We start from the raw sequence: 17,984 nt of genomic DNA on the forward strand, positions 1-17,984 counted from the left end.
AGGCGAAATACGTATCTGTCAAGAATAAAATATACATAGTAGAATTAAATTGGATAAGTTGGGTATGAAAGGGGGAAGGCAATAAAGATGCGTCCAACATAGCTCTAGCCATTCCAAGTTACTACCTAGCACCTCCATGTGGTCATACCCGGTAATGCTCTTTCCTTAAGATTGAGTAGTTAAGCTAGGAGGTGCGATGCTGCGTGGATCCCGGCTGCCTGATATCAAAATTGTGGTTTTGGGCAGACGGCCGATCCACTGGGCCCCGTTGATAAGTAAGCCACAAAATATATTCTAATTATCTGCTTCGTTCCAGCTCTTTAAACACCTACTGTACAATGGAAACATTGACCGTAAAACTTACTAATAATGTACATGGATATTGTTGGACTGCTGTACATGTGGGACTAATGGAAATAAAAATAGAACGAGCTGGTGAGCTCGTTCTATTTTCATCCATATTAATTTCTTCTTATTATATATCATGTGATAAATTTATTATATGCATTATATGATAAATTCATAAATATAGAGGCATCATATAAGTGGAAGACTGGAGGATGGAGTGAGGAGTCAACCGGTATCACTAGGAGGAAGCTCCTGAAGGTCTGAAATAATATTTACGTTGCTCTTTTCGAACAAGCAAACCATCTCGTGGGTTAAAGCTGGTGCAGCGAAATTGATTCTAGCATGGAAGGATCCTAATACTGGAAGAAAATTCTTATAATCCCGGCATGCGCACAAGTGTCTCTGCTTGTGGTCCGCCCAATCCCTTTTGGTCCTTCTACAACAACTTTAGTGTGAAATTCATTTAACAATCAAATTTGGATCTACTGTAAGTCTACCCACATACACTGGTAGGACCTTGAACTGATGGTGGATTCCCCCCCCCCATACATTCATACAGAGTAGAACTCAATTGGATAAGTTTTCTTTTTATTTAATTTCCACTTTCTCATTGTTATTACTTTAATATTATTCAACTTTTGAGGATTTAAAATTTAAAATTTGTAACCATTTTCTTCGTAGGAATAAAGTGGATTAGATCATACCTGACTAAAAGTTCTTCATTGCAAAGATTGAAAACAATATATATAGGGTAGTTGATCCAATAGTTGTGGCAGCACCAATAGTTGTGCTACTATTCATTATTAATGCATATTTTCGTTACCGTAGCATTTTGAATAAAACAATTACGTTCATTATAAAAAACAAGTTCTTAGGAGTATTGGTAGTTAGACTACACCATTTAAAATCAAGGCATTACTTGCTAAAATGCCGATTTTCTAAAATCTAACGCAACTATAGGCGCAGTTGAAGCGCACAACTATAGGCGCTCATTTCTATAGTTGCGCTACAATGTTTTTCTTGGCAACTTGGATAACTTGGCAACCTCGCAATGTATACCGAATAACACAATTAAAGGAACGCCAAACTTAATTAAGAGAACATTAGCACAACTATTGGTACAATATAATTGAATCGGAAAATTCATTTTTTTCTTTATAAAGCTTCTCGAAAAAAGAATGCAATTGTCTTTCCTAGTGACAAATACCTTGTGTTTGATAAATTTATATCCCACAAGCATTAATTGAAGCATATACCTCAATAAACAAGTAAAAAGAAATTACATTGTGCTTAGCTACGCGACTACTGTATCAACTACTACTATATATATGTATATATGTATATTGTTTCATCAGTGGATCGGAGGTACCTCAAGAAAGCTATTTCGGACCTTGCATATTCTCGACAAACGCAAATTGTGTAGAACTACAAACAAGGTCGCGGATACTCCTAGCATATGACTCAAAATCGACCATCGTTTACGATTATGTTCCGTAGGTATTTTATTTTGCCGTTATTGCATTAAAGAACCGAATGATGCTATCGGATACGAGATGCAGGCAACCATGAATGTTCGGAGTGAATAATTTCAACACTCGTGTAAATATTTTGATTGTCATACATAGTTTTTAACAACAGCACTTAGCAAACATAGATCAATTGAAAATTTGCTTTCGCCTGTGAGAGATTCCACGCCAAGCGACGAAAAAATAACATATTCAATTTATCATTTTTGATTTAACTGAAACTTTGCATAGCTGTTCTTCTTAAAAAATGGTATCATTTTATCATATCAGGTATTTTTTTAAGATGACGACTGCTTTTTCAAAAGGGCCTAACCAAAAATGGTGCTAATCCATTAAATATTTTGTATTGGAAAAATGGTTTATTTGATGGAAATAGTGTCTTCAGCAAATCACTCCTGTGAATGGGATATTTCGTTAAATTTAATTTATTGCTTACGTACCGGTGACTCTGCCCCGTAATCTTTTTTACGATTTTCTGTATCGTAAATGAGCCCGGCAGAGCTCTACAAAAATGGCCAAGAACTGCTGGCTACGGCACTTCATTGGATAATTTCTAGGATTTGGGAGGAGGAAAAACTATCGGAGGAATGGATGGAAGGTGTAGTCTGTCCCATCTACAAAAAGAGCGACCGGCTAGACTGCTCTAATTACCGCGGCATCACGTTGGTCAGATTTTGTTGCGTCGTCTATCCCCAATAGAAAGAGAATTCGTAGGGCAGTATCAGGCGGGCTTTATGGAGACCCGTGCTATTACGGATCAAATGTTTACTTTTCGACAAATTCTCCAGAAATGTCGAGAGTACAACGTGCCAACACATCATATTTTCGTGGATTTCAGGGCAGCATACTATACAGTTGAATGAGAACAGCTATGGCGGATAATGCACGAGTACGGTTTTCCGGACAAACTGACGAGGCTGATCATAACTACTCTGGAGCGAGTGATGTGCTACGTGCGCGTTTTGGGGACACTCTCGAGTCCTTTCGAATCGCGCAGAGGGTTGCGGTAAGGGGATATCGCTATTGAAGGTGCGATCCGGCGAGCGGGCATCGAGACGAGGGGAACGATCTTCAGTAAGAGAAGCCAACTCCTAGCCTTTGCAGATGACCTCGACATCATTACTAGAAACCGTGGGACGGCGGAGGTAATCTACGCCAGACTAAAAACGAAGGCTAGGAGGATAGGGTTACAAATTAATGCGTTGGAAACTAAATATATGGTAGGAAGAGGCTTCCGAGAAAGTAACGTTTGCCTCCCACGGACAGTGACTATTGACAGCGATGAACTGGAAGTGGTTGATGAGTTCGTATATTTGGGATCTCTGGTCACCTCCGACAATAATACGAGTAAGGAGATCCGTGCTAGATGGCTCGACCAAGTTGAAGCCGACTTGCGTGTGTCGAGACGCGCAACGAATTGGCGACGAGTAGCCCAGGACCGAGTACAATGGAGAGGAATTCTTGATATGGCAAGAGCCACCCCGGCCCTCGGCTGAATAAGTAAGTAAGTTACATCCAGCATAATGAATGCCCTGGTCTCCTACAGTCCCCTCACGAATTTTTCCTCTATCCCTAAACCGGAACCCTTACACAGCATCATTCTCTTCATCATCGTGCACAGATACCTTCTCTTCTCTGGTCGCAGATAGTGGCTTGGAGATTTGATCTGCTTGTTTAATCAATATTTTACTCGAAAGACTTGAAAAATATTCCACATTCTTTCCTGGCAGATCCTTTTATGCCAAGAGTACTCAAAAAGCGCAGAGATCCCAATATTCTAATCATGGCTCGGCATCGACGAAACAAATAAATGATGGTCAGCATTTCTCGTATCTTCGCGTCATGCATAAAGAGACTTGTTTCATTTGTTGAACAGAACGTTTGAAGCAAGCTTCAGCTGAAGTCAGTGACTGTTCCAAATGACGACGACTGGCAGTCAGGCACGATTTTTCGATGTTGAGTAGGTTAATTATAATATGCGCTAAATTGTAAGAAATATTACTCATATTCAATTCAATTTCATTCAAAGTTGTTGGCCTTCTAGTGAATATTTGATAGAAAAATACAAATGCCACTTTACCATGACAACCGGTCGTCATGGTGAAGTGAAAATCGTTTCATTGACGATGATTGAAGCTAGTTTTGAAACGAATCGACCCTTGTTGAGTAACGGTTTACTATTGTAAGTAACATAGCCGGGCCCTGATCTTGTTTCCTACATTCGTTATTTGGGAGCTTCGAATAATTTGATGGCTTCTAAATATCCAGTTGCCCAAAAATAAATTTTAACGCGACGACTGGCTTATACAATGAAACGTTTGCATGAAGCATACAGCAAAGATGCTCTACACTAGAGCTATAATTATTTGACCTACAGTTTCACTCTCTTCATTGCTAGTAATCGAAGAATCTCGTTAGCATTAACACGAAGTTGTTTTTCCATTAGTTTTACAATCTTTTACCAAACTTAGTTCTTCTTCGAATAAGGAATTTAAAAAAAAACTAGGATATTAGAAAATACCGGAAATACCGGTTTTTTTTTATCCAAAAACTGGTCGGTATTACCGATTTCGGTACTAGCGGTACTATCGGTTAGACAGCCCTATAATGTTAGTACCTATCAAAGATAATGAAGATTGATCTCCTGTTTGACAATTATTTTTGCTCTAGTACCCACGGGGTTCGCCAAAAATTTAGTTCGCTGCAGAATACAGACTGAGCAGAGCACACTGAGAAAACTTTTGTACAGCTTCTTTATATCCCGCACATAGATTTTTGCGTAAACTTTATGTGCCTAACAGTTATCATTTATGTGTTTTGAACAGTTATCATTAAAATTTACACATACTATTCATATGCGTATAATTTTTATGTTTACTTTGAGCGAATTGTGTTTATATGTGGCACATGACGGATTTCACGCCAACACGACCAGAGGTTGGCATGACCCTCTCAGAATTTCATGAAACTTTGTGTGTGTAAAGAGTTCATGTAAATAAACCAACTTTGCATATTTTTATTTGATCGAAAGAGTGTAGTGCAAAATAAAGTTGTAGATAATAAAATTGCCTTTCTAAAAAAAAATATGTGCACTGTAATACAATTTTTTTTTGTTGAAAAAAAAAAAGAAGAAAATGGAACTAAAAAGTGAAATATCTAAAAAAAGTGAATTTTTAAAAAAAATTATTTTTGACATGTTAAAGGTAACAATATACACTACTTTTTCTGAAAGTTTCATTGCTGGCTAATGAAGGGCAAATAAGTTATGCTATTTTGAAAATTTCATATTTTTTTTATTTTCACCAAAAATAATTTTTTACAGTGTATAACTTTTTCTAAAGATGAGAATTATAATATCATAATAAGTATAGATAGAGTAGTCTATATTGTTGCCTTTAACATGTCAAAAAACAAAATTTTAAAAAAATGTGCTTTTTTAGATATTTAACTTTTCAGTTTTATATTCTTTTTTTTATCAACAAAAAAACATTTTTTTACAGTGCACATATTTTTGCTAGAAAGGCAATTTTATTATCGACAACTTTGCTGAAGACACTATTAAATTGTTTTGCGGGCCGACATTTTGTTTAAAAGTTATACGCGAAAATCTAAAAATTACGTGACATGATTTTCTCCGGAACCACTCAACCGATTTCAACAATTTTAGTATCAAATGAAGGCTCTTGCTACTGCAAATTTTTTGGGAGAGTTTTATCGAAAACAATCAAGCGGTTCAAAAGTTATGCTATAAAATGTGCTTTTTCAAGGTGTCAATTAGTCGAACGTTTCTCAGAGATGGCCAAGTCGATTTGTGCGCTATTAGTCTCATTTGGTAGGTAATATAGCCTTCTAGATAACCATTGATTTGTTTTTTGATTGGATGTTTAATTTGGAAGTTATGAGCAGTCGTGTACAGCATAATAAAATTTACAATTATTCATAACGATTTTAACCAGTCAATTAATCAGATTTCAATTATCTTAGTATCACACGAGAGGTCTTAATGCTGTGAACATAATCTTATTAGAATTGGCCTTACCAGTCAAAAGTTATTTGAAAAACATTGATGAAATTATTTAAGCAAACTTTACTGATATGAACCAAATAGAAAAAAACGCGATCATGTGCTCTTGCATGCTTAATTTTACAGGTGGTATGTCTTTGGAAGAGTTTATTTAAAAAATATGGCGCAACTGTCTACACTATTAGGGTGACCGTAAATCTACCTGTTACAAATTTTTGTTTTTTTAAATGAGTCCAAAACAGTACAGTGTCTGCACAAAAGTTGTAGAACACAGTAAAATAAGCAACTTTGCTGTACATAGCAACTATCTACCTCTTGCTGGTTGCGAAGTGGTATGATTTTTTTTAAAAATGCAGCGAAAATTGAAAAATTGAGATATCGAAAAGCGGCTACGTCACAATTTAGATAATTAATTTTTACACGTCAAAAAAATCAGCCAAAACGATCCTCTAGATACTGAGATACACGCACCGTCGATGAAAACATGGTTTCGAGGAGAGCGTGTTTAAACTATTGTACAGCACTGCACTTTTCTTCAAGTGATCCCACAGTTTTTCTGCAAATTTTTAACGAGACCACAAACCGAAAAATACTTTGGGCTCAACATTTCTGAAGGTAAAATGCTCCTGAACATGCATAACAAACAAGTTTTTCTAGGTAAAAGGCTTCTGAACATGCATAACAAACAAATTTTTCGACTTAAATTTTAATCCTACCCAAGAACTTTGCACACGATTTTTTGATTGATTTCAAATATTCTACAAATTTATCAATATACTACATACACATGCATATGTGTTGATGATAACTATCATTACTACCCATAAAAGCCTCCCAGTTGGCTTCGAGGTATGACGCTGGTCTAATAAGCCAGTCGTGTGTTCGAATCTCGGATGGGAGAGGCTGTTGGTGTTAATAGGATCGTAGCAACTGGCCCTGCAATTGTCCTGTATTCTAACAGCTGGCTGCGAAGTCTGCCGTATAAAAACAGAAGGTCAAGTTTCGATAACGGAATGTAATACCTAGGCTTTGCTTTGCTACTACCCATAAACGCATAACAGTCTCATGTGATTTTTCACCACCTTTGAAGTAAGCCTGGGAATCATCTTTAAATTGTTCATTGTTTCAAAATTTCAAACAGTAATGTTATGTTTGTTCCCAAAATTTTGAAAAAAATATCAAACTATGTCAGTCTCAAGTTCAAATAAACGCATAATAGTCTCAGTAGTGAAAATAAACAAAAACATCGCTTTTATCAAATGCCTGGACCGATTTGACTGAATAACTACCAAACGCAAAATTTTGTGGCCTAGAAACCAAGTAACAATTTGGGTTTTATTACACTCGTACGATGGAATTTAAGACCAAAATTGATCATGAAGACCACCATAAGAGTACAATAAAACTCACATTGTTGCTTGTGAAGAATTCTATTGAACAGAATCCGGATCGGATGTACGGTTCCGAAGATATGTCCGGAACAAGTTCCGGAATATATGAAACTCGAACATAGAAGCACCTTCAATCACAACAATCCCGTCATGCGACATCTCCAAGTACTCGAAATTGCAAAACTAGACCATTGGTAGTCGTATAAAACGTTCAAGATATCATCGGACCCATCTGAACACGTCCGGGAATGTTCCGGATCGGGGATCAGTTTCTGAATTGAATTAAAATACAACATGTGACATCTTTAAGTACTCAAAATTGAAAAAGTAGTTCATTTGTCGTCATATAAAGTGTCCAGGATTACATTTGCAACAGCCGGACACGTTCTAGGAACGTTCTGAATACATCCAGGAAGACGGCCAGTTTCTAACTTAAAAGTTATAGAATATCTAGAAACCCCGCTATTAACTCAAAATAACAAATTACAAATAAAAGGAAGACATTTTTTGATTCCTTTGAAATATCATACAAATTTATCAGTATATTACATAGACATGCATATGTATTGATGATAACAACCATAGTGTTATAAAAGTTGAATTATGTTCCGAAAGCGTGTCGAATTGTATCTTAAATGACAAATGAGATGGTATAACAAAGGTTCCTTTCACCAATAGGTGGATTAAATCGGGTTTTATAATAAAAAAGAGAAAAAATAAGCCCTTTCCAAAAGTTAGTCTAGATCAATTTTCGAAATACTAAATATGCAAAGTTGTTTATTTAAATGAACTCCTTACACACAAAAAGTTTTATTGAAATCTGAGAGGGTGTTGCCGTAGACGAGTTGGCGTGAAATCCGTGACATGATAATCATATGGAATTTCATATCGAAAATTACCATTAGTTATGCGCAGATTATTTTGAGTGTATAGGGAATTTCGCCAGGGGGTTCACGAACCAAAAAAGTTTGGAAACCTCTGCTCTAGTGTATCGTTACTGTTACGTACGCCGAATAGGTACTGAAAATGCGATACATATTAAAATTTTATGTAGATAATTGAACTAAAAAGTATGGTGCAATGAAAAAGACTCATAAGCAATACAGAATACAACAATTATTTTTATTCATAAGAGTTATGTTCCAGAATTCCGTAGATTTACCAGACTTTTTAGGTTTGAGTTTTGCTAAGCAAATAATCAAACATCGACGGTAGCGCCCAAAGTGTTGTTCAAGTTTTCTTTTCGGCCAGTAAAGATGGTCCTATGACAAGAATCGGTGGGAAATACGCACACTCCAACAAAGCCAAGCTCACTCCGGACTCCGCACCAATTATTGCAAAGCGTTATTGAATCGAAGTGGTAAAAGTAATCGCATTCCACATCCTCCGACGAACAACAAACAGTTCGCACATTTCCCGGCGCCATTCATTGTTACGATCCGACTCAGTTTATTGCAATTTTCTTAGGAGTTTTCAGTTTCATGAGGCAGATGCAGTTTCGCTTTGACGGTCCTGTGTCGCTGCTGCAAATGGTTACCACATAAACCCTGCGAGAGTGCAATTGAAGAGGGTAAAAACTGAATCACTTCATGATTGAACCCCCGTCCCGGCCAGGCCATACTATATGGTCGTCATGCACGCTGTTGGAACATTTACCTATATTGTGTGTTTCGATTTCATCGTGCAATTTATATACACCGCCGAGACACATGTATACATTTTCAATTACTATATGTAACATAAGAACGTTTCACATGTATATTTATGGACTTTTATCGTCCCTTCCTTTTCTGCTGGTAGCGTGTATGGCCAACAGCCTCGAAGCCTCCAAGCGTTTGCCGACTGGCTGGGACTTGGGAAGCCTTCCTTCATGGATGTGGTATTATGTTTTCGCGATGCGGAGAAGTAATAAAAATTTGTAGTGACATAAAAGATGATCAAAGGTAGGGAACTGATAATTTATCTGGTGCAGTAGTTTTTACCATACCAGAACCCACATTCGTAAGTGAAACGACGTTGCCCGGTGGTGGTGTGGTTGTTCTACAACCGTCTCAGTTCCTCGGTTCCTCGGTTGCTCGGTGAAATGAAAAATGGTCGAGACAAAGTTTAAATATTTTGCTATCATGAATCAGTCTACCAATATGATCGTTTTATCCCTGTAATGTTAAGATCCATAAAATGTGAGCGGCCTCGGTTTCCCACCGTTAATCACGGTGGAGATGGCGTCGTGGGATCAGTGCCGACGATTGCGTTCGCAACTTGCATGTCAAAATGACATACCGATAGGAATCAACGTTGCCTGATTGCACATGTCTGTCAGCGAGTGCAGCTCGTTGTCGGTTCTTGTCCCGGCTGCTTATGGTTACACTTTCTGAAGGGCAATCACTCGATGTCCCGGATGCAGAAAGGGGCCCATTATTGAAACGCGGCGTATTAATAGCATCAACAATAATTAAATCTGCAATCTGCCCTTGCACTTTGCGAAAATTACCTCCTTGCACGCGATCTAAACGGTTCTGCTTCGAACAGTCAGTGGACCGAGGCGCAGCCGTTCGATGAAGATGCATTTCAATTTGTAGGAAGCATAACAAATAAAGTCGACATGTTACTTGATCCCAAGACGTTCCTCTGTAATTCTGTTACGTATGGTTTTATGTGTTGGTTGGAAGTTATCTAAATGACATAAAACTTCTGAAACGATGTCTGAATCGTAACTAGTTATTGCAACGAGGAGAAAAGTAAAGGAAAGTCAAACGAGCCGAAATAATGTTTGGTCCGAAAACCAATCTAAATTAATTAAGGACAGTTGCTCGAGCAAACATGCAACCACATGCAGGATAAAGTGTATCGCCATGCCGTAAGTATATATACGCATAGAACGAAAAATTAAAGGAGCGAACGGCGGGCGCAGATTGATGCAGCGGCAGTAAAATGCTGATTCTGCGGCGTTGCGATGCGATGCGATGCGATGGTGGGAACAACGAAAATGTGTCAGTGCACTCTTAGTTTGCCTCTTTTGTGTACAGTGAAGTGACCGAATCCGCAGTACGGAACAAGGAGTTGGTTTTTCTTTTTTCTCATTCTGCATCCCGTTTGTTGGCCAGCAGAAAGCGAAGGGAAAAAATCACCCGACAAGCGCAAAAAAAAACAGAACGCTATTTTCGCGAATCGGCTCGGCTCTGTTTGGCTGGGGAACAGGTAAATGATTGATTACTAAGCTTTTGAAAATAATGACTTGTCGAATCTTTGCACTTTCGTACAATAGTGACGTGATTATCAACAAACAACACTACACATGCGGGCAACATTCTTCGGTTCGGCTTGGGCTTGTAGTTGCTGCATGTTACCGTTTCCGTTCTGCTGCGCTGCGATCGATTTTGCGGGTTGTAAACTTACAGTGAAGGGCAAAAAAAAAAATCATTACACCTCGATCGGTCAAGCTCAAGGCGTTCTACATATTAGGAAAACTTATAAAATTCGAGATTTGAACATTCGACAACTGGTTTGGTAGACCAGCATTTTACTTCGAAGCCTACTGGGCGTTTAAGCTAAAGGCTAACGTTTAAGCCAGACCAAAGACAAATAATGTGTACAATTATTTATTTATATTTTCTTAAACCTCTAGAGCGTAATATCGTACAAAATAGGTTCAAACTAACTATTATTTTTCCCCGTAAATAGCATTGAAAGAAGCGTAGGTTTTAAATTTCATGCAAAAATGATGGAAATATTCTTTGATATGTGCATCATTGCCTGCAAACATTGAACCCATTTTTTACAAAAAACAGTGATTTAGTTCGAGAACCTTTTTGTATTAGTTTTGTTTGGCAGTACAGTTCTTTTTTTGGTTGAATGGATGTCACAATAAGCAAAACTACTAGCAAAATAAGTAAAACTCCTTCGAAGCGCTGAGAATCATACCGCCGAAACATCGCTGTAAGACAGTCACTGTTTGAGGCACTTTATGCGCTAGTGGAGTCATTAGGCCGTTTTTCTTCAAAAATAATACCGACCATAACGTAACAGTTAATGGTGACCACTACCGAGAGATGAGTATCGACTTTTCTGTATCAAAATTGAGCGTCCTTGATCTGAACGACCTGTGGTTTCAGCAACACGGCACAACATGCAATACCGTACGTACCACATTTGGTTTTTTGAAAGGAACGGCAACGAATGAACAATTTCGTGTAGTGGACCCTTGAATTGGACTCCAATATTATGCGATCTAACCCCATTAGACACGTTTTAGTGTGGCTGTGTGAAGTCTCTGAAGTTCACTCGTAACCAGAGGTTGGAAAACTCTTGGAAAATAAATAGATACGCCGAGCATCGGCAAACGGTTTTATCATGATAAAACAGCTACGCGAGTGGTTCAATTCGCCTATAACAATGAGCAACATACACTCACGCTTCATAGCATCGCCGAATATACGAATATCGTGTTATTAGCATACCTTGCAGTTTTTTAACCTTAGATTTGCAGGTTTTGCCCCAAACGACGACTAGATACTGCAGGTGAGAATGTAAGAACCCAAAATAAAATTAGTGCAGTGCATACCGCGGAACATATGGTCTAAATCGATACAATAACCCGCAAAAAGATGATAGTTTTTATGTAAATATAATCTATATTACCCCCTCAAGAAAGCGTATAGGGTCTTAAAACAAGCAGAGATATCTGAAAGTTTGCGGCTGCTCAATAATTATCTGCCCAACACATGGATTTATGTGTGCAGATATTTATCACCCCCGCTGGTTTACCCTTGACGATCTTTAAAAGGTAGGTTACCGAGGTCATTCATGTAGATGAGGAATAAAAGTGGCCCGATGCTGCTACCTTGTGGGACGCCAATATTAGATATTTGTAAAGAACTTTGCTAGTCCTCGATGGCTACACATTGTTGCATATTCTTCAGATAGCTTCGAATAATGTCATTTCGAGATCTAGTGAAGCCCATAATACTTTAATTTTTGAAACAGAATGTTGTGATCCCAAGTGTCGAATACTTTTTTTAGATCGATAAACAGCCACGAACAATACATTTTTAAGCTGATTCAAAAAAATTTACCAATTTATTGATTGAGCTTTCAAAGATTTATATTCATTTTTCTATCGTCTGTTGTGGCGATTTTGGTTTGGTGGCGTAATCATTTGTAGTCTTTTTTGGCATTTTCTATCGCTGTCTTGCTGTCTTTTTATTCATCAGGTGACAAGCCTACTTATCTTCATTTCTTCCTCATATTTCCGTCGTTCTCTCTTCACTACCTGTTCGTCGTCTTTTTGTCATTTATTTGCAGTTTTTCATCGTTCTTTCGTCGTGTTATCGTTGTCTATTCGTCATATTATTGCTGCCTTTTCGCCGTTTTTTTGTCATTACTTTGATGCCTTTTCTTCGTGTTCGTCGTCTCTGTGTACTTTCTTTGTTGTATTTTTGTTGTCACTTCATGGTCTTTTCGTCGTTTTTAGACGTCTGTTTTGGCATTTTTTAGTTTGTTTCGGCGACTTGTTGCCGTTTATTGTTGCTGAGTTAAATCGAATAGTCCAGTCGAGCAGTTGAATAGAGTCGTCTCTGTGTACTTTCTTTGTTGTATTTTTGTTGTCACTTCATGGTCTTTTCGCCATTTTTTCATGGTCTTTTCGTCGTTTTTAGACGTCTGTTTTGGCATTTTTTAGTTTGTTTCGGCGACTTGTTGCCGTTTATTGTTGCTGAGTTAAATCGAATAGTCCAGTCGAGCAGTTGAATAGAGTAGTCTAGTCGAGCAGTTAAATCGAGTAGTTGAATCGAGCAGTTGAGTCGCGCAGATGAATCGAACAGTTTAGTCAAGCAGTTGAGTCGAGTGGTTAGGTCGAGCAGTCGAATTGAGTAGTTCAAACGAGCGGTCGAATCGAGTAGTCCAGTCGAGCAGTTGAATCGAGCAAGTGAATCGAGCAGTGGAATCAAACAATTTAGTCAAGCAGTCGGGTCGAGCAGTGAAATTGAGCAGTCTAGTCGTGCAGTTAATTAAGCTGTCTAGTCAAACAATCCAGTAGAGCAGTCGAACCGAACAATCCGATCAAGCAGTTAAATCGAACAGTTCAATCGAGCAGTAAGGTAGAGCAGTAGAGTCCAGCAGTCAAATCAAGCTGTCCAGTCAAGCAGTCCAGTTGAGCAGTCAAATCGAGCAGTCTAGTCGACCAGTCCAGTCGAGCAGGCTAGTCGCCCAGTTGAGCAATCGAGCAGTCCAGCAGTCGACCATTGAGGTGACAGACACAGAATAGAACCCATGGTTACAAAAGCATGACGTGCTATCAGGCGCCTGTTTTCAGTTACCGAAAGGCTTCTTAGGACGTCCTGTCAGAGACCTGGTTTTGGCTACAGACAAGCCTCTTATATATATAGATGACCTAAAATTAAAAAAGAAGTTTTCGAACAGTTCGAAAACAGATACTGAGAAAGCCTGCACGTCGTAGGCGAAATACGTATCTGTCGTGAATAAAATATACATAGTAGAATTAATTGGATAAGTTTTCTTCTTTTTTAATTTTAGGTTTCGTATTCTACTAAGACGCTCCAAAAACTTCAGTATAAGATGAACCTGTCACAATAAATAGTGATATATATCAACTATTTGCAGGGAAATTGACGAATGTGAGCCAGTGGTAAATAATAACCCAAATTTTTCTTTTTTCTCTTTAATCATAAGTTATGCGTCCAATGACAAAAACTTTGTATTTTGAGCAAGATCCTTAAACCATTCATGCATACAATTTGAACATTTGTTTCAAGCCAGTTACCTAAAGTTGACTAGTGCTACAAGCAGGGCCTTAAAGTATCACCGAATTTCAAACATAGGAGACAATCTTTTTTCTCAGCATACAATGTTTTTTGTACCTCTGAGTTTCATGTATACAACTGCACAGTGATTTTCATCATAGTAAACAAGTTCAATATCTCGTGAAAATAAAACAGGAAAAAGTGATTTTCAAATACAGAAGGTGATATTCACTTCAGGTAAAAATAATTTAAAATTCAGTTGATGAATATAGGTAGTAATATTTTGTCCAACAGCTGAACGCAATAGATGCTAAACCACCCCATCAAATTTTTTATCGATTTTCACTGCACATCACAGCTCAAGCGTTTGATGCTCAAACGTGAATATCAATTTATTGCAATATCACAGCGTGGTAATATCATATATTCTCTCGCATGAAGCTCATGCTTGCTATATGCTGTTATTATGAATGTTTGCTTTGATAGCATACATATTCCATACAAGATAGGCTGATAATCCAGAAGTTTGAACGTTGTGCTCATGAATATTTACAGCACTGGCTCCAAGTCACACAAAAGTCTGGTAAAAAATTTATAGGAGTGTGTCAGAGCATTTATTATAATACAGTAAATTATAATACAGTAAAGATTTACGTGACAAACATTATCAAGCATTGCCGAATTAAACCTGCATTCGTAGTCCTACGTGAGCCCCTCGTCCGTGCCTCTAAGCACAGATTTCATACTTTATTTGTCGTCTTTTGTCCTGTTTGTTATCAATTCAATATCAATGTTGTCATTTGTTGTCTTTTCGTTCTTCTTTCGTCGTTTTCTGAGGTATATTCGCCATCTTTTCGTCGTCTTTCTTGCATGGTTTATTGTCTGTTTGACGTTTTTTAAACGTCTCTTTGCTTTGCTTTGTCATGCGTTTTGTTTTCGCTGTCTGGGCGTATTTCCGTCGTTTTTATTTTGTCTTCTCGTCAACTTTTCATCGTATTTTCGCCCTCTTTTCTCACTGTTCCGTCACCTTGCCACATCTTTTCACTGTTCCGTAATCTTTTCGCTGCCTTGTCGCCGTCTATTCGTTATCTTTTCTACGTATATCATCTTTTAACTGGCTTAAATGTCCAACAAATTTTAATTATTGCGTAAAAAGATCATACAGAACATTAATACATATAGAACAAGGATTGCAGGCTGGAATTTCCAGCTACCTGGTTATAAAGAATTACCGTATACACTTGTAGCGAACATATGATTAATATTGGCGCCTCACCCTTGTTTATTCATCAGTCCAAAAATTATGCCCGTTTGCGAAGTTTCATAAAAAATAAGAGCTTTTGAGTCAAGCCTGTACAATAGTTTTGAAAAATCTCTGTAACTCTTAAAAGTGTTACAGGTTTCGACTTTTAGATCTGTGGAAATATTCCTGTAAACTTTCAATTATTAAAACTAATATGATATTGTATGGCAATATATTTATGGTTTTCTTCAAGTCGAAATTCATCTCTAAAAATATAAATATAATTTCTTGCACTAAATTCGTTTTTCTTTAATTTTTTTTACTTCGTCTCTTGTTGAAACTTTTCCATATAGGTGCCATTTTCTTGAATGTCAACGCACATCCAATTACAAATCAACCACCACGCGTGCATTTTGAGTACACTTAATACACTTGTATTTATTTTTTCTAGTGCTGTATAATAAAAACAGAAAATTGCTACACACCCGAAGCTAGTTGTCATCTTTCAGATGAAAATTTTAAAATCTATTTCTCAATAGTGTCAAGATAGATTGGAAACGCTCGTAACTCTTTTTTCTATTAAGTGAATTTTGTTCAAATTCAGGGTGTGTGTAATCGGTAACTAGTTTGGGTTGCGCAATAGTTTCAAATGTTGCTGCACTGCAATGCACTTCTACTGTTGCCATACGTTGGCACCGTTTCGGAGGACCATGTTTGCCAGTAGCAAGCAACCCTACGCGTGTTCCGCTTGCGTCCGGTTACTGCACTACCGCATGTCTTCGGACTGCTCCGAGTAGGTACCTACGTATGCACGTCATTTTTCTTTGTGGATAACAAACGACGCCGGTCACACAAGATGAGTCAGCTGCAATTTTTTCTTGCTTTTTTTTCGGCCAGAAAATGATGTATTGTGTGATTTGAAAAGATTTATTTTCAATGTAATTTCTTTTTTCTCGTGTTCAACGAAGCCAACGAAGTGGGGAGCCACGGAGGGCATACCGAAAATGAGCATTCTCCTGTGCCCGCCGCAAAACTGGCTGCAAGAAAAAGCCCATACCACATTTTTTCTTTGCGAAATAGCAGCATATGCGATGAAAACAGGTGAGCAATTCATTTGTTGCGAGATAATGGATTTCGAGGAAAATTAAATGGAATTGAATCCCAAAGTGCACTGCCCCAAATTTCCATGTCAAAATGAGTGATGATCGACAGAAAAGATTCGTCTTTCAGAAAAGGGGCCAGGCCCACTCAAAAGGGACGACCGATGGAAATGGCGTCGATTCTTTATCCTTTTCATGATTCGGAAGGGTTCGGTACGGTCGATGACCGTAATTAACCCAAAATCAAGATGATTGTGCTTAAACGTAAGCAGTGCAAATGAGTTTCGTCAAGGTATCGGCCCTTTTTTTGCGGTACAAAGAGTATAAAGGAAATTGTAACCACTCACCTCTACCGTATCCTTGGGTATGTTTGGCAAAACTATTTACAACGGCATCGACAGCCTCCTTTAGGACCTGTTTTGCCCGTGCATCCGGTGCAGAGGGCGCTGCCGGTGCTTGCGATTTCCCATTCGGGACCAAAAGCTTCTGTGGTACACTGACGTTTGTCATATGAATTACACTGTTCCCGCAGTTCACGTGACTCAAATTGTCCGAGTTCTTGTTCTTGCTGTTCAGGTTGTTATTGTTGATTGTGGTTGCTTTCGAGGCGCGAGTACTATTGATACTGTTATTGTTGACGTTGGCCGTTGTGGTTTTACCGTTGGTACCGACGACGTTGACGTCGCTCGATTGTTTGATGGCTGTTGCTGTTGTTGTTGTTTTTGCGGTCACTGCAGATGTTACTAAATCACTCTGAACCTGGTTCATTCTTGTTGTGGTGGCCTGTCGAGGTGCCTCGTTTTCTGCATAACACGATGCACTGTGTTTGGCAAGGGAACCAACTGGTGCGTTTTATTATGCATGAGATCCTTCGCTGTCCACCATTCGTTGCTCGGTATGTTCATGTTAGATATTTGCCTAGGCTAAAGCTCTAAATATCCATTTGCTTATTCACTATTCAGGTACACCTAAACTCTAATCTAAATGGTAATGATTGAGACATTATCACAGACTGCTGCTTTATCGAAGCCGGATTCTTTTATTCATTCTGAAAAAGAAAAGAAAAAAAGCATCGAATAAGTACTTACGAAAAATCATAATAATTGTCAAAAATCTCATTGTGAAACATTTAAAACGGTGTCACTGAAATTATTCCATTACAAAGATTTGTGTTAGAAGGGAAGTAAAATAAATAAATCTATACGAACAGGCGCATCACGGACGGTAGTAAAACGTATTAAAATGACGGGATGGGAAAAATTTATTTGATTGCTTTCCTGTTACCCGTTGTCACATTTTTCATACAACGATTAGAGTGTCGCCAAAAGTTTGATTTAACATCAGCAGCACGCTATAAAGTAAACACAGACGACGAACGTCGACAGCCGAATAATGCTGGTCCGCGTACATCCAGTTCGTTCGTTCGTTCGTTCGTTCGTGCACACGGACACGCGGATCGAGCCTCCGCCATAGTAAGACAGAGGAAACGCCAGATGGGTCTTCTCAGTGTGCAAGAAGAAAAGTGCGGAAATCCCTTTTCGTAGCGGACGATGCCCAAAACAAAGCTCCAATACTACCGGGTCGCGGTTTGGCA

At 38.3% G+C, this 17,984-nt stretch overlaps 1 protein-coding gene across 1 annotated transcript in view; it reads right to left on the bottom strand.

The window, feature by feature from the left end:
* Nucleotides 1–17,193, bottom strand: part of LOC128743272 (protein limb expression 1 homolog) — an 87,342-nt gene extending 70,149 nt beyond the window's left edge. Inside the window, exon 1 of the mRNA XM_053839816.1 lies at nt 16,738–17,193. Within this exon, the coding sequence (XP_053695791.1) occupies nt 16,738–17,158 (421 nt within the window). The 5' untranslated portion in view covers nt 17,159–17,193. The remainder of the gene's footprint in view (nt 1–16,737) is intronic.
* Nucleotides 17,194–17,984: the final 791 nt, after the last annotated feature.

Source organism: Sabethes cyaneus, chromosome 3 (assembly GCF_943734655.1).
Source record: "Sabethes cyaneus chromosome 3, idSabCyanKW18_F2, whole genome shotgun sequence".
Lineage (NCBI taxonomy): Eukaryota > Metazoa > Arthropoda > Insecta > Diptera > Culicidae > Sabethes > Sabethes cyaneus.